Source organism: Meleagris gallopavo, chromosome 10 (genome assembly GCF_905368555.1).
Source record: "Meleagris gallopavo chromosome 10, MGAL_WU_HG_1.1, whole genome shotgun sequence".
Classification (NCBI taxonomy): Eukaryota; Metazoa; Chordata; class Aves; order Galliformes; family Phasianidae; genus Meleagris; species Meleagris gallopavo.
Window position 1 is genome coordinate 21,357,163 of NC_139413.1, and position 20,978 is coordinate 21,378,140.

At 40.6% G+C, this 20,978-nt stretch overlaps 1 protein-coding gene across 2 annotated transcripts; it reads right to left on the reverse strand.

Annotated features, from left to right (window-relative positions):
- Positions 1-3,161: 3,161 nt before the first annotated feature.
- STIL (STIL centriolar assembly protein) lies at positions 3,162-20,968 on the reverse strand. Of its 2 annotated transcripts, none has more exons than XM_010716145.4 (16): positions 20,757-20,968; positions 19,971-20,078; positions 18,897-19,012; positions 18,617-18,804; positions 17,367-17,614; positions 16,503-16,586; positions 16,300-16,386; positions 14,846-14,993; positions 13,615-13,724; positions 12,711-12,813; positions 10,987-12,042; positions 9,579-9,744; positions 8,651-8,876; positions 6,779-6,971; positions 5,925-6,178; positions 3,162-4,702 (listed from the first exon to the last, which is right to left on the reverse strand). In XM_010716145.4, exons 1-16 carry the CDS (start codon positions 20,786-20,788, stop codon positions 3,874-3,876), a joined length of 3,948 nt encoding a protein of 1,315 aa, XP_010714447.1. In that variant the 5' UTR covers positions 20,789-20,968; the 3' UTR covers positions 3,162-3,873. The 2 variants fall into 2 exon arrangements, with proteins under 2 accessions (XP_010714447.1, XP_010714446.1); XM_010716144.4 differs by having other exon boundaries at positions 12,711-12,825.
- Positions 20,969-20,978: the final 10 nt, after the last annotated feature.

Consider the following 20,978-nt stretch of genomic DNA (forward strand, 5'->3'; position numbering starts at 1 on the left):
ACTCCGGAATGCCTTCTAGCTTTTTATGTGTGTGTGCTTAGATGCTCTTAAAAAGACACTGCAAAAAAAAAAAAAAAAAAAAAAAAAAAAAAAAAAAAAAAGAGTAATAAAATATTACACTGTGCTGCCCGAGTCTGAATGGTGATTCTTTATTTTAGTCCTCTCAGAGGTTATTATTGCCCCCTGCATTTTGTTGGGTGCTTTTTTTTGTTTTGTTTTGTTTTTGCTTTTTTTTTTTGCTTTCTTTTTGCTTTTTTTTTTTTTTTTTTGATGGAGCACATACTCCATTCTTAATTAAATTTAATGAGCCAAAATAAATTGGTGGGGGTGCTGAAAGAGAGAGGGAAGGGGTGTGGGCTGCTTTGGCCCCATCTGCAGCCTTCATCTCCCGATGCAGTGCGGGTGTCCTTTATTAGAGTCCGGATTGGGGTGGCCGAGCATCCCCCACTGGAGGATGGGGACGGATCGGGCACGGCTCGACCTCGAGAAATTTGGGATGGGAGAAGTGGGGAGAGCTCAGGGCCCAGGGCAGAGCGTGCAGGAAAAAGGGGAAAAGGGAGAAAGGAGGAAAGGGCCGGACCCGGCAGCGCGCCCCATCGGGGCTGGGGCTCGTGGGGACGAGAAGCTGGGAACGGGGACGGCGGAATGGGGACGGTGCCGGCCTTCCCCGTGAGGGCTCTGGGGTATGAGGGTGGGGGTAGGGGGACGTGAGGGCATCTCCCCAGGTTGCCCGGCGAAGGAAGCGGGGAGAGATAGGGATGGCAGAGGGTGCCGTTCGTCATCTCTACGTCCATCTGTCCTAAAGACGGCGGCAGAGAGCGATTTTCGATCCCTCGAAAATCAACGAAATTGCAAAAGAAATGGCACGGGGAGGCCGGGATCGAGGCTGGACCGGTCTCGGGAAGGGCCTCGATCCCCTCTACGGGACAGTGAACCTCCATCGTGCCGTCCCGGGAGAAAAGGGGCGGACGAGTCGGGCGGAGCGGCCGCACCTGCCCGCGGCGATGCGCCGGGGGTTCGCGGGTCGCTATTGTGTCCCCGCCACCTGCACGCACACGGGCTCGAGCGGGGAAATGCCGGAGCTGTTATTCTTCCTTTCACTCCTTCCCTTCTCAGCTTCCCTCTCTGGATGCGGCCGTGGGAGAGGTTCGCCCCCCGGGTCGCTGTGCGCTCACGATGCCGGCAGTGCGTGTGCGGGTGCGTGCGGCGGGGCCGGTCACGACGCGTTGGAGAGCTCCGCCGCGCCTCCAGCCAGGAAACACGACCATTTTCAAGCCGGCTCCTCTAACCAACAGGAAGTGTTAAAGATAGAACAGCCGGGGCTGGGCTGGGGAGATTAGGAAGGCGAGCATCTTCTGTACGCCCCCAGCAGAAGCCCCCCGGTGGGGTGGGAGCTGTATCCACGTGGCCGTGAGGGACCCTCGCTGGGCACGGGGCTGCCCCGGTAAGCTGGGGGTGCCCCATCCCTGGAGACATCCAGCCCAGGTTGGATCGGCCATCAGCCTGCACTGATGCACAGCCCACAGTAGGAGTTGGAATTGGGTGATCCATAAGGTCCCTTCCTACCCGAGCCGTTCTGTGACTCTCTGAAATGTAAAGCCTTGAACAGGGCTGCCCCCTCCCCACGAAAGACAGCTTGAGTTTGGTTACAGCTTCAAAGCCGAGCGTCTTCCAGTTGCTCAGCACTGCATTGTGAAAGGAAATGCAGTTTTAGGGAAGGGTGGTTTATTTTGTTGATTTACCAACCAACAGCTCATTCCATTTGCCATCAGCATGACATGATTTGTGTAACTCAGTGCAATACCACACCCTCAGCCCGAGCTGTGGGCAAGCAGTTGGGCTTTTGTTTTCAGATTGCTTCTAGCCCTCAAGCATCTGAAGAAAGTCTTCAAAATATTAACCAATACAACTGTCATCTTCCTGTGTTTCCAGACATTTTACAATAGGAAACAAAGAACAAAACCCTACAACAATAGCTCAGAGGTATGAATTGCCTCATTCATCCCAGTGGAATGTCCAAAAACATTAACTATTTTTTGACTACTTCAGCAGAAAACAGGCTGCCAGACAGCAAGCCTGGACCTGAGCCCCCAGATTGAGCATGGCACAGGCTCCCTGCTTCTCAACATAGGAAAGCAATAGCTCCTGAAAGGCAGCAAATAGCCATCTTGATGGCAGAGGCTGCTGCAAGGAAAGGAATTCTGACACAGCTTAATGCAAGCTGCTGTTTTCTGTTCCAACACAGGTAGTTCAGCCTTGCTCTGAAATAGCAAGTGGCTTATTTCTCCCAGTTCTTTAGCTCACAATGGCCTAGGAGGTGGTAGATGCTAGAAAACAGTCTTCCTGGTATAATCAATTAATTAGCAATTACTACACACTCAAACCTACCGTGAACTCACAGAGTTACTGTAGTCCTTCGGATTTGAACAGGAAAGACCTGGGACATTAGCGTGGGTTGCTTTAATTTCTAGTTTAACACCCCGTGAGCAGGAAAGACAAGGTCAGCAGCAGAGGCTGAACTTCTGCTGAGACAATGCCATCATTAACACAGATCTGAACAAACTTTGTTTGAAACTCAAAGCATGTTGATGTAGCAGAGCCAGGCTGAAAACAGATGGTTCTGCTGTCATTCAGCTTTGGCTGGATGTTATGGATGGTGGGAACTGGACTAAATTGCAACTTCCACTGCCGGTGTCTCATTCCCAAGTCCAGGAGGTCAGAAGGGAGCTGTGTTACACCACAGTGATGCTAGCTGAGCTGTGGCCTTAGGTAGGACTTGCCAAAGGAAGCAGAGCTGGCAGAGCCTGCACTGAGCACCTGGGACTTCCAGCAGGAAAATAAGAAAACACAGACACTTCTACTATCCCTAAAAATGCAACCAGGAGTCAAACTGTTAACAGAAAGGGAACAGTTAATTGATAACTGAATTCCTCAACTTGTGGAGCAGCCCTTTTCCATAATCCTGTAACAGCAATTTCAGTAATAGACTGTAATGCTTTCACAGACTAATCTGTATGTTAATAAGGAACAAAAGTAAAACAATTTTTTGTCTTATTTTTGCTTATCCCACCACCCAATATTGGAATTGCTGAATACCAAGTGACAGTGACTTTGTCAGCCATGCCACACAACGTCAGGGAATGGGCAAGTTCATACATAAATACCACAAACAACTGAAGGTAGTTTTATTTGTTATTTTTTTTAATGAAAACTTGGACCTCCGTGAGCAATATGTACGTTTTAATAAATAGAAAACATACAGAATAAAATCACAAGAACGATAAAAGTGCTGGTTTTTCCAATTTCCTTATAAGATCTCATGATAGAGTCTGCTACATGTGCCATCTTGCCTAAAATCCAAGTAATTTTAAGCACAGTAAAGCCATGATTACATGGCCCTTCCCACCCAACACAACCCCACACAGCAATCCAAACAAAGCTTCTGGAACTTAGTGCTTTAGCTCCATTACCCTGCAATGCCACACAGGACCTATGGCTTCACAGTTGGCACAAGCAAGTAAAAAAGTCACTGTTTAAAAAAAGTCAATTAAAAAGCATGTAAAAACAAGCAGCATTATTACAGCTAAGCAAAGAGGACATCTTGAGTTCAAGTCGATTCACCTTTTAGATACTTCAAAATCATGTTTAACTGTAAACAAAAGTGCAAACATACTTCCATGCTGAGCAGTGCTGATGCAGACACCTGGAAGTGGCTGTCACCAACCTGAACCGAAAGCTCAGTTTTGCAAGCTTTATGTTGCTACAATAAAGTGACCTCATAAAAGATAACTCAATCCTTGGTTTCCTGTAGTCTTTTACAAAGGGGTCCCTTTTAGATTTGAAACAGTATCTACCAGTTATCTGGGGAGATGCTCAGAACAGCTTCGGCAGCTGTCTGAGTTGCTTCACGTCAAGAATGGTACCAACAGAATTCACACTGTTTGACTGGTTTAATGTTCCAAGGGCTGGGGCATGCAGTTTTCCAGCAAATACCTGAATATCTCCTCCACCTTTCCTGCCTGGTTGTTCGGTGAATTCAACCTTCCCAGGTAACAATTTGTGCTTTGACTTCAAATCCTTTAAAATCTGAACTGAGTTTTCGTTCGCTTGCTCTGCTCTGGGAAGAAAAATGTCATTTGTAATGTTTCTTAGTATAGGGCTGTTCAATTCTGGTAGAAGAGCATTAGCAGTCAGCTCTGTGCTGGGATTTTGCAGATGAATGGGGGTTCCTTCATCAGTTCTTTTGAATAATTCAGTCCTGTGGTTTAAGCCATCCAACAGAGGGGTAAAGTTTTTGTGCAGCACACTTTCACTTTCGACAGTGCCACAATTGCCATCTTGAACATGCAGTTCCTCTTCGTCTTCACTACTGTCCCCTCCCTGTATCAGTCCATACCGCTTCATGTACTTCTTGGTTGCAAATGACATATTGTTGGGTGAAATCAAGCTAAGTCCCACCATGCTCTTCTCCCCGTTTGAATGCAAGATGTCTTGGAAACAGAAATCAGTAGAAGGATTTTGGCCTGAGCGACTGAGAGAAAGCCTAGATAACTGATTTTCACTGAGATACTTGAGTGCTATAGCATTTGCTTCCATGCTCAGATCGACTACGTTAGGAGTTAAGCCACACATGCTGACATTGGCAAATGACATGTAATTTAGTCCAGGAACCACCGCTTCAGGATTTATGCATGCTAAAATGCTGAAATAAAGCATCAAGAAATTAGATTTACGAGGAAAGAAGTACGCATCTCACAGAATGATCTGATAAATTATTTTGCTCACTGTCTGGATTTTACCTCCTTTCTGAACATTACAGCTCAGACTGCTCAGTGCCGAGACCAGACATTCTGCATATAAAGAGCACCTCTGCAGCTAGTCACACCGATAGCATTCAAACAATATCTTGGAATGCTGGTGATATTCCCTCCTGATTCACTGCTAACCACAGCCCTGCTGTTGAGAAGAACCAACCTCCAGCAGATCTCAGAGCTGACTGTTCACAGCTGATTGAGCTGTTGGCCAACTCTCGTTGCTAAATGAGAAGTTACATGCCTCTGACTCTAGGGCTGTGGGTGCTAGCATCTAATTCCAAATTTGTATTGCAATAGAAGATGCAAACCCAGTAACAGAGATATCAAGGACACCTCACGTTTCCCAATACCAAGGTTCTAGTTTTTGAAGACATCCTTCAGTAAGAGGCACGTTCATTCACTTGTTTGCCATACTAGTTTCTTGTACACGCAAAAGTATCCAATGAACTTAAAGTGAAATGGACAGAAAAGAGCTTTGAGACTGCACAACTAGAAACAGCTTTTGATATATAGCTGAAGACTCACTATTCTGCTTGATTCTACTTCTGTTCTTTTGTTTGTTTGTTTCACCAAGGCATCTTCCCTGCCCAGCCACTACAGCCTCCCTCTACTTCAATTCAAAGCATTCACAATCTAAAGTGATTAGGACAGAAGCCATTTTGAATATATGTGGAAGTTATAAGAACAGTTTCACTTACACTGGTGAAATGCAAGATGTGAGTTAAGAGGTTGTGATAAAAATATCTAATGACCGCTGCTTAATGTTCAGCCTCACAAGTTTAAATGGTGTCTCCCTGGAATACTCTGACATAGCTCAGAGGACTGAAATTACTCAAGCATTTTTCCTAAGGAATTATGTGCTTTCACACACACAATACTTAAGAATCACCAGATGCTCTAATGGCTAGAGCTACTTGTGTTACATTAAATTGAATTTACTAACAGAGCTCTCACACCTATCTGAAATAGCCATAGCATGAGCTAGTGTTTCATCTTTGTGTAGGAAATGCACACCAAATAATCCCCACTGGCAGCAAATACAGTCTCTTCTTTGCTCACTAAGCTGATCCCCAATTGATCTAGAAATTACTGCTCAAAACAGTATTTTACCTGGCATTCTCCACTTTGTGTGTATTTTTCTTCATTCTGTTGGGCGACTCAATTGTGACTCCAAGACTTCTCAGCTGTTTGAGTGTAGCATTAATCACACTCTCTTTATCCACCACTTCTGTGTCAGTCCCCGAATCCCTTTCTGTTCTATCATCAATACTTTGATACTTTGCATCATCATCATCAACAAATCCTGCTTTTACAGGAAAGTGCTCTTGTTCTTCTGAAGACTTTAAGAGATGCTTTACTTGGCCCTAGAGGAAAAAAAAAAAGAAAAGCAGGGTAAGAGCCCACATTGCCAAAATCGTGACATGTAGGAGCTGCCATAAAAACAATTCTGTTTTAGTTTCAAGCAATTATTTTGCAATGTACAACTAGCTGAGCCAACAACCTATTCTGACAAATACATCAGACTCATATTCAGCTTAGATACAATCGAGTAATATAGAATTATAGAAAAACACTGGACTATCCTACATTTCAAGTTTTCTGTAAGCACCTGTTCTCAGTTTAAATGCGACATAGTTCCAAATTAAAGCCTCCATTTAAGGAGCTTGAAGTACTGTGACATTCTAAAGGGTAACTGGGGAAAGCTATCTACTGACATCAACTTCTAACTACATAATTAATTTGGCAGTAGATGGTACTCTGTATACACACAGAAGAGTGAAGTAAAGAACGGCCATTTAAATCTCAAAGGGAAGACCTGAAAACTCAGAGCTTTTCCATAGCATGTAACATATGAACTTGAAAATTGCATGCAGTTTTCTGTGATGCTAATACCACATCGTGGCTTCAGCAGTGTGCTGTTGCTACCTCCACGCAGTACAGAATATCAAATTTAAATCAATTACCAGCAAATCCTGATAAAGTTTCTGGTCCTCTGATGGATGCCGGGGCAGCACGGAGGTGGCTGACTCCAGGTTTTGCTCACTTGTTACCACCACGTGGTTGCTGGCTCCCTCTGTTGGTTCTTCCTGTAAGCACATGCTAGCACTTTCCTCTAAAGATGAGCTGTGAACAAGTGCTTGGGAGACATTTCCAGTCCTGAAAGAGACCAGCGACATAACGAGATGTTTCCTTGAAGAGAAGGTAAAGATATCACCCCTGGTGTCCTATTGTGAACACTAGAAGAGAAGATAGAGTATTGGAAATAGGATCTAGCATTCCTTGATTTGTTTTCTGCCTAAGACTTTGAAAGAAAACAACCACAGCAAGGAGCCTTTTGAGGACTGAAGAAACAGCTTCCAGAGTAACATTAAAACAGCCTCACTGGTTTTCCAGAAGGTTGCATTGGCTTCTCTGGATTAGTCAAAACACCATGACGATACTTAACCTTAAGACAGATTTAAAAAAATCACTAAAAAACTGGAATTAGTCTTCAGTATTTTCATGGGCACTTAGGAGTAATGTGTTTTCCATATGTTCTGAGTATAACTTACTCAATTTCTTCATTTTAAACCAAAGCAAATAACTGGTAACAAAATTGCTGTGGTAGTTTAAAGCCCACATATGAACTTCTCAAAGATACTGTTACAAGTACATACATATTCAGTACACACAGAATATGAATGAATTGAAAACAAACCCATAGATGAAATATTTCTCCCTAACAACTGTGAAAGAAAAAAAAAAACACAATAATTTACCCTTTTTATTGGAAAACTCTGGGGTAGACACTCTAGAATGAGTGACAATGCATCCTCACTCACTAGCTGGCATTTGCATCTCATAAACCTTCTGAGATCAGATACATCAATAGTACCATCATCCCAAAGAGATTGTTACGCGACCCTCCTTCCCCTGCCTGTCTCTCCTCAAGAGAGGAATGTAAGATAACACAATTTCAGAACCCAACTGATCAATTGCCTGCGTTGAAAGCGATAAGATTTAAATCATGTGACGTGCCAGATAGTCAATGTAGGTTATCAGTTACTGCTACATTAACAATTATTCATCATTCCCAAAAGTGTCTCCTTCCTCTTCAAAGGAATCTGAGCGATGCTGCATAGTCTCATTAAAAACACTTGCACAACTGTTTCACAAGTTTATGAATCCAAATGGAAGAGAACCTTAAGATTGCATTTCTTTAAAACACGATATTCGCAAGGTTTATTTGTACCAGTAACACCTATGGTAACAGTATAGTAACAGTCTGCAGATAAAATTCTAATCAAGGACTGTGACTATTTCAATTCTGCCTTAATTATAATCCATCTTTCCCAATATTATTATTATTTTAGAAACCTAATCTAACTGGAAGGATATTTCACCTCCTTATACAACGTAATTAGGTGTAGAGGAATTCAGAGGACAGTCACATAACCAAAAACTTTTTGTCTTGAGCCCCTCAAGAACTGGAACGGCTTGGAATGCTGCAGAGGAAAACAAGTAGCTACAGCCATGTCCCCTTTCTGCTCAGGAGTTAAGGTGAAAAAGGGAATGCTGCCAGCACTATGCATGCTTTTCCAAGTTGAAGGCTTCTGCCATCACAGCTGCTGATAGGTAAGCAGCTAAATGTGCATGACTGATAAATGCAAACTCTAAAGGCAGCTGTGTTTTGGCGAGCTGCACAATTCAAAGCATAATCAAAAAACAAAGGGGAAGAACATAACTGAAGTCAGGTGATTATTTATAAGTCCTGAAAAAAAAAGAATTACAAAGAGGTTGTAACTTCTGAAAGGCAGTTCAGCTTATGTGAACACCAGATATTTCTAGTTACTTACTGGAAAGTATTCTGATGAGTTCCTTCTTCCACAAGACGAATACTGTCTACAAAGCTGGGCATGTCTACAACCTTTAAGGAAGAAGCAATACTGGTGTTACTTGCATCTTGTTCAGCATTAATTGAAATGCTTATATCTTCCTTGGAAATCTCTGCATCCTCTTTCTTTCCCTGTGGTACAGTGTCATCCTGTTTTTCTGAGGATGTATTCCAGAATAAGCTAGCACCTAGAAGAGAAGAGAGATTTACCCATTTAGGAAAGCATTGGTACCTTTTGAGATCCTTGGTATTGTAAAGCTAGAGGAATTACTTGTTTGCATTCATTTTTACAGCATTTTATATGCTATTTAAGGTTTAGAACAGCCAAGAGCTGCAAAAACACTGAGTGCTACTTTAAAAAGTATGCTCACCAAGCACACTTGATGAAAACAAGTGAGCCATCTTGAAATTACCGAAATAATATTTTTCTATAGATTAAACAGGAACCAATACAGTAATATGCAACCCTAAAGTAAGATGCAAAACTTGCTGGATCTAAAAAGAATAGTCTTTCTTCATGCATACACCTGTATGAGTCACAGACAACATGCTAGCAATAAATATATTTAAGACAATCAGATAAGGTAATAGCTATTTCTTTTCAAAACAGTGCATTAAAAAGTGGCTGTTTTCTTTTTCAATAGTTTTTCTTTTTAAACAATTAAAAAAGACATTGCTAAAGTTATCAGAAAAATAACTCTTCCAGTGATGGAAATTGCTGCCATTGCAGCCTAAACTCACAAATAACAGAGAACTCAGCTGGTGTTGGTATTGAGGTGCACGCTTGTGAACATTCAAGCATTCCTGCAGTACATCCCCTCTCTTACAATCAAAATCACAGGGACATCCATGAAGTGATGACTGCTTTTTCTTAAGAAATGACATTCTACCTGTGCTCACAGCAATGCTCACACTTTTCCTCATGGGTAAGCCTGGTGAGGACTGTGTTTCCATAGTAACAGGTTCCCCTTGCTTCTCAGGCTGCAGAGCACTGCTAGCTGTGGCTGCTTCAGAGGAACAAGCCTGGTGAGCCTGTGCTTCCAATAAGCGTTGGATCTGCAATGGTTATCAGAATGGTGTAATTTGTACAGTGAAATACAAATTATAACAGGCAGAAGCTAATTAAGTTTGTATCCTTTAAGATCTGGACTCAAATCCAGGATGCACTGCCACAGAAGTCTCGTAACATTCCACTCTCAGCAGTGCATGATGGCAGAGCTATCACATAAGAGGTTTTGTGCACGCTGGCAGGACTACATCAAGACAACCTGAGTAAAACCTGTTTGTTGGAAGTATTTTCTGTCCCTTTCATCCATAAGCAAAGCTATCGTTCACAGCCAAGCATTTTTTATGCCAGCTGTCCATATATCATGTCAAAACAACTTTGTATGAAATTATAAATTCAACAAACAAGCACTTAATGATAAAATTACAGCAATCCAGGCAGTCTTCACTCTGCTTGTTGATTGCTCCACACCTCCAATGTCTTTGTACAGCGAGGAGTGGTTTCCTTCTCTGATGCACAGTTCATGCTTTGAGAGCTTGATTTTACATACAGAAATTACAGCTACAGCCTATTTCAGTTTTCTAATTTAGGCAGGAGAAATACATATTGCTTATGATTGTACTGATTTCTTCTATTCCCATCATTCATCACTAGCAGCAGAATTCAAACACTGGCTCCCAAGTCACACCCTGCAGAACACAGGGCTAGCAATTTAATTCAGGAGGTGGGCATTTTGAAGGCACTTAACCTGGTATTGAAATAAAACTCAGGGAGAGTAGCAAAACCCAATTCTCCAACCCACCAAACACCTGATGAATCCTGAAGATTTGATGCAAATAACAAATATCTTAAGCAGGAAGCTGCAGACTTGAAGGTGGACAAAATAACTCATGAGAACAGTCTGTACTTCACCTGTATGTTTACATTAATTCCAGTCTCTAGTTTGTATATACTGACAAACAGTAACTTACTTTTTCTTTAATAAAAAAAAAAAAACCACTGAAAAACAGCTATATAGAAGGCATATCAGTTTACATTATAAACCAGTCTGCTGAAAGAGGAACCCTCACATTATATTTACTGTTATAATTCCATAAAGTTTAATTAGGGAAGGATCAAAAAGTGTGTTTTGAGCAACATCAATTAGCAGAGCTAATTCCAACCCCAGACTGGACCAGGTGTGATAGGCTCTCTTCCTCATGAAGCTCAATGTTTAGTTTATTCCTTTAACAGGGAAAGTATCAAAAACAATCACTAAGAGGGCAAAGGAGAAAAAAGACATTTCAACAAACCTGAGCTTGAAGTAATTTCAGTTGCCTATCTTGTTCTGTAAGAACCCTGTAAGCATCTGGAGATAATCCCATCATCCCATTATCTGATCCTGCTGTAGAAGCAGGTGTGTGCAAACAAGGTGAGTGAGCACCACAGCACTGGGGATTAGTGGGGCTTGCACTTGAAGGCAGTCTTATTCCAGGTGACAAGCTATTTTCAAGAGAACAGCTCCCCATTTTCCCATGATATCCCATACTTATAGGGCTACTTGTTGTATAATTGCAGCAAATATTTGGACAAAGGGTATTCTGATGGAACATTGTGCATGGGCTCTGTTGAGCTATCTCTGATTGAACTTCTGTTCCATGTTTGGAGTTCATTTCACCAATTCCTTGCCATGAGTTTATTGGATTATATTGGACTGAAGCAGGAAACTGACAGTTGCATGCACTGGCTGGACAGCAAGGTGGAACATGAACTGGCACCTGCAGTTCTGGTGGTCTTCTGTAGCTCTGCAGTGAAAAAGCAGAGGAGTTGTAGAGGACTGGCTGTGTAACAGCAGGAAGCTGCCTGGAGTCAGGTACTGAGGTTTTTCTAACCAGAAGTTCTCCCTGCTGTGCAGCTCCCTCAGGATTTAGTACAAGTCTTTGTGGAGGCCTTCTGGGTTGATGCACAGATGTATCTGGGGAAGGTCCACTGCAAGGGGTTGAAGGAGAAGAAGATCCAGAACTTTTTCTTGATTGTGGACAAGATTTCTTACAGTGCAACTGCTGCTGTATTAGAGCCTGCTTTCCCCAGGAAGACCTGGAAGCTGGAATTTTCTGCTTTAAATGGTTTGGTAATTGCTTCAAAGAAGGATCTCCCATGCCAGCAGAAAAGTTTTGTTTGTCTTCAGAGCATTGGGTGGGGTAATGCACAGATCCTAAGTAGCATTTCTTTTTAACAGACTGATGTAGTGCTTGAGGAAGACTTTTAGCATTTGAAGTCCCTGCAGGCTTAGGCAATTGTCCCGATTCCACAAAGCTCCCATCCAAAACAAGGGACAGCTCAGGAACTGATGGAAAGATCCTGGTAACCTGAAGGTAATTACACAAGCAAGATTAAGTTTTCCCTAAAATACTATCCTTCTGCACTTCACAAGCAGATTTTCTTAGTATTTGTTCAAGATATTGTTTCCATTCAAAACTGGTAACAGTTACACAGCTCCAAAACAGCTATATAAGGAATACCTTTTTAATGACTGGAGAGTCCAGACAGAGAAAGCAGAAAAATCTACAGGATCAATCTTAAAGTACTACCTCCATATGGCTTAATACCCAAAAGCCTTGTCAGCCTGGAATACAAGGCTACATGTCCCCTCTTACTACTCTTAGACCCAGCAGACAGCACCACCCTTGTGGATTATCAAATATGTTGTTACAGGTACTCTGTTACGCTCATACGTGCTTCAGTAAAAAACAAAAAAACAAAACAAGCCCACCAAGATAAATCAGCAGATAATCTTTTCCCAAATGCTAGTATAAGTAGGAATTGAAGTGCCTACAATCTCAGCACAAAAGCAGGCTGACTAGAGACAGGAGCTGGGGACTCTCTGGAACACTTCAGTTCTGCTTCTGTTAGCATTTCAAAATTCATTCTCGAGAATGGAGCTCTCATCCCCTTACAATTAGGGCAATTTACTTTGCTGCTAGTTATCACATCTTCTAGAATCTGAAAAGCTTAGAGACATTATTTACTTAGTTACCTCTTGACTCACTGGGTGAGGACTTGGAATTGGCCTTGGGGATAAATCCTCATCTTCTACACCGGAATCATGATCACTTGCTGACAGCTTACCGGGTGAACAACTATGAGGAGGGCTAAAACAACATTAGTCAAACTAAAAACTGCTTGTTAGAGTGGGCAGCAGTAATATAAACCTTCACATCTTTCACTCGTGCAGTCTACAGTGAAATATCAGCTTTTTTTTTTTCTTTAAATAATCAGCAGTTGTATGTCTCCCTGGTGAGCCAGAAAGTTCCTAAGGCGAACAGCTCTAAGACCAAACAATGAAAATACAAACGCTGTTTTGGGGCAATAAATATAGTAATTCTCTTCTCTCCACATCCCCATACATACATCTTTTAAATGCCATTCTAAAAGAGAAGCACTGATTTATGTTAGGAAGATAGGAAGTGCTAAAGTAAAGATTGTGGCATTGTTTAAAGAATAAAGACAATAAGGGCCATCTTTCAGCCCTAGATAAAAAGTCAATGGATAAGTCAGGTTTCCCAAAATCTTGATTTCCAGCCTATCCAAGTCTCAGCTCTGAAAGGTCAGAAGAAAATAAATTTTTACCAGTGTAAATACATTACAGAGATTTGAGCCAAAGGACTCCAAGCTCCATCAGTAAAGAGGCCTCATCAGAAACATGTAAAGTACAAATTACAACCACCAGTATCAAGAGGAGAATTACTAGTATTTTCTCTAGCAATGGAGAAAGAGTTTGAATGTGAGCTCTAAGAACACACACAAGCCCATTCAGATTTTAAAGCCAAATCATCACTATAGTCAGAGCTGGCCTGACAGCCTACACAGATGATGTAAAAATAAAATCAGATTCAATAGATATTTGATTTTTGTGCATAAATGACATCTGAAAGATTTACCTTTTAGTAGGAAGTTTCTTGCAGATTCTGCTGAAGAACTCTGCTTCTGCATTTTGTTTCTCTGCACTCAATACAAACTGGATAGGGCTCTTGTCTGAAGGTTCAACGTTCTGAAATGAAGATTTTTGTATTTGTGAAGCATGCTTATGTCAGCTTTTGATAACCAAGATACTGCTCCCAAAGAAATAGTTTCAAGGAAGTTTGTAGCTGATTATTTGTTGCTTGCTCTTTACTTTCAATTCTCAATTCTTTCACCACTACAAGTAGGCAGGCTTCCTTTCCTGTTTAACACTGTTCCCCTTGCTACTCTGTAAACTAGTTGGCCTAATTATAGCCATGAGCAGATGCTTCCTTGTTGTAACTGCTCAGATAGTCTTCCACAATCCTTCATCATCATAGGAAACAACAACTGTTCCTACACCGATTCACACACAGCTGGAAACAGCAGAAGGAAGCCTCAGTAAAGGCCTTGCTGTCTTCAGAAAGCTTTTTCTGGAGAAAGAGTAGAGCATAATAACACAGGTCACATTACCCTGTGTGTTTCCTTACCAGAGCATGCAATGAACAAGCGTTCAACTTCAGTTCTGCATTTTTCCCAGGAAAACACTTAAAGAACAGAGATTTTCTAGGATTTCCTCAAGCCCTTTGAGTACTTCCCAGGTACTGTATGAAATTCTTTCAGAAAGTTATCTTGGATAAGCAGGTTTCTCCTGCTTTGTTACTGCAGCACAGAAAGAGCTGTGCAAGTTACCAACCACTGAATGTTATTTTGCATTCAACTCTGAACAAAGCATAACTAGCTAGGCTTTGCTCTTCAAAAAACAAACAAACATACATCACCCACAGCAGCTGACAGAAGTTTTCAGCACGTACACAGCATACCAGATTAAGGAATGCTACAGGAAATAATCTCTGTCCATAAAGCCAAAAGGTCACTTAAAAGAGAACTAGCAAAGTTCCACACAGCACACTGAATTTTAAGAAACAGATTCTTAACTACTACTAGAAAAGTCAGCAGGTGCTGCTGATTTTAGAGGTTCTCTCTCGCTTTGATACATGCTGAACGCACAATTAAAACACTGTCAAAACACAAATAAAATAAGTAACATTAAACAGCTGTCATTTTTAAACAGTGCAGTTTCATTTGGGTCACATTATTTGCCTCCTTTAAATTAAACTAACATTGATTTTTTTTAACTACTGTGATGCAGTAAGTAATCAAGGCACTTACTTTGAAGAGGTGTACTGTTTCATGGCAAGTTAAGAGCTGGAACCCTAATTCAGTCTGCCCTCTGCAAGGACCACATTCATAAAATTCTGGTTCTTTGTGTGTCAATGAATAAAGCACAATAAGAAAACTCCCAGATTCTGAGAAAACCCTAAAATAGAAAAAAGCCCACATCTTAAAATAAACAGGAAGAAGGTCATTAGCTTCTCAATATATTGGAGAAGTTATCACACAATTTATCAGACTGGTCACTTAGTGCATTTTGAGTGGCACTGAGCTATATATAGGTAGAGCAGAGAGACTTGTGACTGATGCCATATGTAAGAGTCAAAGCAAAGTACAGAAATGGTGGGAATAACTTCTTTGCTTTCTACCTCCTTTGGGATCACTTTCTACTTTGACTGAATTACTGAAGGACTTCAGTAATTGTATAGAAGAAAACATTGTAAAAATGATATTTGTTACTTCTTAGCATTCAAAAAACACTTATTAATGTTAAAAACATTTCTGAGGAAAAATTATAGTGAGGGTATTTTTATTTTTTGTTGTTGTTTGTTTGTTTTTTAAAACACAGGTAGAAAATAGCAAATTTACAGCAGTCAGCATTAACCCAGAAGTCTAAGCAAGGTTAGAGAAAAACAATCTGCATTTTCAGGCAGTGGTATGGCTACTTTCATACTACTTTTTTTATTTTTATTTGTGATAGAGAAAGCAATAAGAATCAGATGCTTGAAAAAGCACATTCAGACAGAACTTCAACTCTTAAGTTGTAAGAATCATTTTGAAAATGGATGATGTACAGATTAAGCAGTTAGTCTGCAGAGGTAAATTCTTTTTGCATGATTTATCAAATCAACTCTATTCACTTCTAGGATAAAGTCACAGAAAGTTAATGAAAATCAAGCATCTAACTTGGCTACACAAATCTAATCATCTAATTGGGCTCTTATCTGCATCTGTGTGTATTTAAATTGCTTAAGGAAGAAGTCTGTTCAGTAATTACAAACATCTGTTCACCAAATGTGTTTTCATTTAATAATTGAAAAGCAAGTATGACTGAGCATTAAAAAAATGGTTAGATACAACCAGGGAATCAACATGTATCAAACAGAAGTCCAAAAATAAAACTAAAACCTCACCTCTGTTTAAATGTTTTCTGCCAATTCTTATTTAAACTAAAAAAAAAAATAATGCAGTGACCTTGATGATATTAATATTTACCTTCTTCTGTCTTTGGGATGTTTAACCCAGCTTGCAAACACTTATCAGTCTCCAGAAGATTTGTGAGGCGTAAGTCAAAACCAGGAACAACAACAGAGACAGACCCAACTCCTATACAGCATCAATCAGATATTCTCTCAAATACCCTTGAACAGAGCACATGCTGTCATGCCTTCTGGGCAGGACACCTTTATAGGTAACCAGTAATTTATGTTTTATAGATAAAAGTGACTTGCCTTTCTTGAATTGAAGAACTGAATAAATATCGCAGGCAACAGGCCCAGACTTGAGGACTATGGATGTGAGTAACTCCACTCATCCAACTAAAGTAAGAAGAAATATCTAATTAGAGAACATTACATTACCAAGTTTCCACATATTCCATCAAATACTTCTAAAATCAGTAAGAGTATTAATCTATACAGAGCCAGATACTTACACTCCAACTAATGGCAGAGCATATGCCTTTGGATCAGACTCAAGCAGCAAAAGTAGCTTTCGTGTCTGGTCCATAGTAAGGTAGCTGAAACAAAGATGATTTTTTTATTTATTTTCAATATTTGGTAAGTCAAAAAATCCTAAAGAGACAAATGAAAGTTTATAAAGTACCAAAAGAAAAAAGGTTGGGGAAAAAAAAAAAATAATCAAAACCATTCTTTTTCCAAATCTACTGCTTTTCACCAAAGCTCTGTGCATCAAAGAAGCATCAAAGAATTATCAAGCACAACCCTTGCTTAATGTTCTTTTACTAGCAATGAATCCAGAAGGGCAAATCATAATAAATTAAACAGCAAGTCATAGTAAATTTAAAGAACAACTTTCAGAAATGCATTCACAAGGTGACTCAAACTAAGACAGCATTCAGTTTCTTCAAATTATTTCCCTGACCTACCCTATTAAAACAGTTACCAGTCAGAATGACAACTCCTCACTATCAACTTTATAAGCATGATTAACAGAAAAAGCTTTTTTAACATTTATCTGATGCTCATTTTAGGGCCAGCACTGGAATTGTTTAAACAATTCAATGCTGTTTATAGTTGTTTTGTTAATTAATTATGCACACCTCAGCCTGCCCAGCAGGAAAGTGCTCCTGAAGACAAAAGCCAGAGATCCTACTGAAGAAGCTAAGATTTTTTTCTTGACCCTGTTTATAATGTTTTTCTAGGTACCAGAAATTATGTCCTTTTGGTGTCAGTTGTTTCATTAAAAAGAAAAGCACTACGATCTCCACCTCCCTTTTTTAAGGAACACAACGTACTGGCTGGCCAATTAAGGAGCTTGAGCATTATCCTTTACTTACCCACACTTACAAGTTCCTTGAACTTGTGCAATATTCATAGGGCTGTTCAAATTCCTTGCTAGGGCTGTGGGAATAATTGGGACAGACTTCACTGGTGTGTATTCTAAAACATTTGCTGCTGTAACAGAAGCCCAGTGAAAACTAAAATTTAGATTATCCAGGTTTTCTGTGAAAACAATGTGAGCTCTGACAGCGAGCAGTTTAGAAAGATCCAGTGAATCTTTACTGCACAGGCTGTCCTGCAGATCCTAGAAGCAGAGAGAAGAGAAGTTAAAGAAAGAAGTTGTCTTCATATTACTTCTACAATTCAGTTTTTATTACAGTGGAAATTCAGATTATTCATTATAGCTAGTACTACAATAGGTACTATATAAATGAAACCTATTAAGTCATGTTTCCAAAACTCCTGGCTATACTGAATATAATGAATAACGTAAAATGTATTTGAAATTAAACTACGCAGATATTAGCATTGCTTTGCATTATGCTCAGAAACCCAAGGTTACTGGAATTGCATGAAAATTAATGAAAATAATAACAGACAATAGAATCTCAAAGTGAGTTGTTAGTTTTCAAGCAATTTGTATTTTAACAAGTGGATATATCACCCTGAGGAAAATTTAGATGTAAAGTAAACATTACTGGTGCTATAAAACATGAATATTTTTATGCATGTATCACAACAAAACTACAGACAAATAATTAATGAAATTGATTACACTATACTTAATTGCATATACTAGACTATCTGTCCATGGGGTCCAAATGAGACGTATTTCAGATGTAAGTATTAACCTATAGAGGGTTAACAGGTTTTCTTGCATGTCACTTGCCCAGCAATGGTTTTTATGAGCTGCCATGTAAATACTGCAACTCACTCATAGATTTCAAAGAAAAAAATGCTCTGTCTTGTTTAAGTCTGTTGCTACCACAGATATCCTGCTCATTTTTGGGGGGTTAGTCCAGCTGAAGATTTATGGTCACACAGCAAGAATTTAGTCCAAGTTTATAGAGAGTAACTGTAAACTTCTCTGAAGGCTACTGATTTCAGCACTTTTCAACATGCTTTTCAATGACATTCGAACAGCTCATTTCACATAACCAACTAAGAGGTCTTCCTTCAGCCACTGCTTTTCTGTGCTTGTTTTAAATCAGTGGGGCTGGAAATCAAGCTCTGTGCATAGTCCAATCTTCCACCTAGAAGGCAGTTCACTGTTTGAATAACCTGAAGTCTGCCAGCAGCCACCTACCTTGAAAGCCAAGCTGATATCGTCAGCACTGTGCACTATAATGCTGTCTGAAGAAGGTCCCCACGCACTAACTGTACATGTAATCAAGAAGTCTCCAGGAAGAGATGCAGTTGGAACCTTGCCCGATCCGCTGGCAACTTCTCGACCAGGATCAAACCGGTCTATTGTTAGCGTTACACCTTCCCCATCTTTAAAATAAATACAGTTAGCGTCCAAGAGCAACAACTCAGGCTCCTTGATAAAGGCTTATTCAACCACTATTGCTGATATTTAAAGTTACCTTCATCTACTGTGAGAGTCCCAAGCAAAAAACAGGCAAATGATTTTTTATCGCTCTGCTTAGCATGGCGATAGGCAAGTCGCAGGGGTTTCTCCATCATAGACAACTTTGGATTTCTAAGGAGACAATAAGCAAGTTTAAGATCTAAATTACTTTCAGTGTGTCTTACTGCAATAATTTCCTGACTTCTATCATCTTTTAAGTAGAAAATGTTTAAGGCTTTAGGCTGCTTCTTTACATCAAGGTGATAAAGTTAGTGTTTTGTACAGTACTGTTAAATGTTATTTTACATTCTGTGCAACATCCCAATTATCCATATTCAGGAATAACCTATTTTAACTGGAGCAGAACTGTATGATCACCTCAACACTTCAACACTTGTTTACTTGACTAGCCCAGCAAACGTTAGAGAGTTTTTCACCAGGGAGATTAAACAAGGAGAGAGAAGAGCTTTTTGGCTGGAGGGCAACATTTCTGCAAGAACTAGAGATGAACAAGTGAATTACTTTAGTACCAGGAGTACCAGTTAGAAACACTAAGACCAAAACACAGAATCTCCAAGGAGTTTCATAAACCAAAAGAGTAGAGCAGGCCACAATGCTTAACTAATTTTGAGCCCATATTCTCTCATTTTAGCACAATATTTAATGGGGATTCTAATAGGCAGAGTAGTGTGGGCTCTGTGATATAGGAATGTAAGTCAGGAAAAGAATTAGATAACTAAAATGACTATTCAATAAATAGAAGTAAGAAAGTAAGGATTGGGAATCTTGGTTAGTAAACATATCAGCATCATTTAGCTCAACATAGCAATTTTGAGTTGAAGGAAGTTCAACGTTCTAAGTAAAGCTGTGGGTTTACACAAATAGAGATAATGATGCATATTCTACCTGCTCATAAAAAATAAAAGTAATCCATTTTAAATTTTGTCAGATTTTGTGTAAAATCAAGAAGCATTATGTAGCAAGGACATATGGAAGCTGCTCTGACCCGTGTGTAAGGGCTGCTTTAGATCACAATTTATTTTAACTGTTAGCTGCCTTAAAAAAAAAAAAAAAAAAAAGCTATCCTTACCTGTAATAGGCAATATGTGAACCAATGATATCACCTATGGGAACTGGGTCCCAAAGTGCATACTTTGATAGGGGGAAACTGAAAGGGACCATTCTATCAGGAACAAATCTGGGAAAAGAGATGGCAGAAAAGAAGAAAGTAAGATATCAAGTTCAATAAGTTTTCAAATAACATTCATCAGAAGAAGCAAAAAATAGCTCACTAAGAAAAACAACCAACTGGACACATGAATAAGCTGTGCTTGATACAACACGGGCAATGAAAAGGATTAGAAGCTCCCAATGTGCACACACACAAATATCACAATTTGCCAAGCTTAACATTAAACCAGCTTCTAAATCCCCTCATGGCTCATCGTTTAAAGTCAGCATTAAGCCCATCTAAATGTGGAAGGCTTCAGAAACAAAGCAGTTGTTTAACTAAGCAATATAGAGTGAGATTGGCTCTCCTGCTTCAGAGAGGCCGAGGAAAGCACCACACGAGCACGTAAACGGATTCACACGAGCAGCAATACCTTTGTTATCAGGTGCCTAGCCGACTGCACCAACCCTTATGTAAAGCACAGAAGTTATGACGGCCTGCAGAAGGTATCTCACTGTTGTTTAACAAACAAGAACTTCCTTGGGAGGAAATTTCAGGCCCGGCCCAGCTGCTGCCTCAGGAAGGAGCTTCCATCGCTTTAGGGCAGCTCTGACAGCAGCTCCCCTACCTCGCTCCTTAACTGATCCCCGAGGAATCCCCGCCGCCCTCAAGGAAGGGCTGAGCGGACCCTCCCTGAGTAGTTACCTCTGCTCTGCTCCAAGCAGAACGGACTCCATGCGAGGGGCTGCCTCACGGACGCGGTGCCGGCCCGTCCCAACCGGGAACCAGAGGACTCCAGAAGCGGCCCCGAGGCCGCGCTGCCACAGACGACGCTCCGCACCCCGCCTCACCTCCCGCCGTTCGCACAAACCCCTCGCTCCGCGCCGCCAACTGCCGCCAGCCAATCACGAGACACAACCAGACGTG

What these genes read in the sequence shown, in the direction of transcription:
- STIL (XM_010716144.4), bottom strand. Translation starts at nt 20,788, where the DNA reads ATGGAGTCCGTTCTGCTTGGAGCAGAGCAGAG. An exon ending in CAAGGAACTTGTAAGTGTGG is followed by an intron (nt 16,587 to 17,366) that starts GTAAGTAAAGGA and finishes TCTTTGTTTCAG; the next exon opens with CTACCTTACTATGGACCAGA. An exon ending in CTCACCCAGTGAGTCAAGAG is followed by an intron (nt 12,043 to 12,710) that starts GTAACTAAGTAA and finishes AATTACCTTCAG; the next exon opens with GTTACCAGGATCTTTCCATC.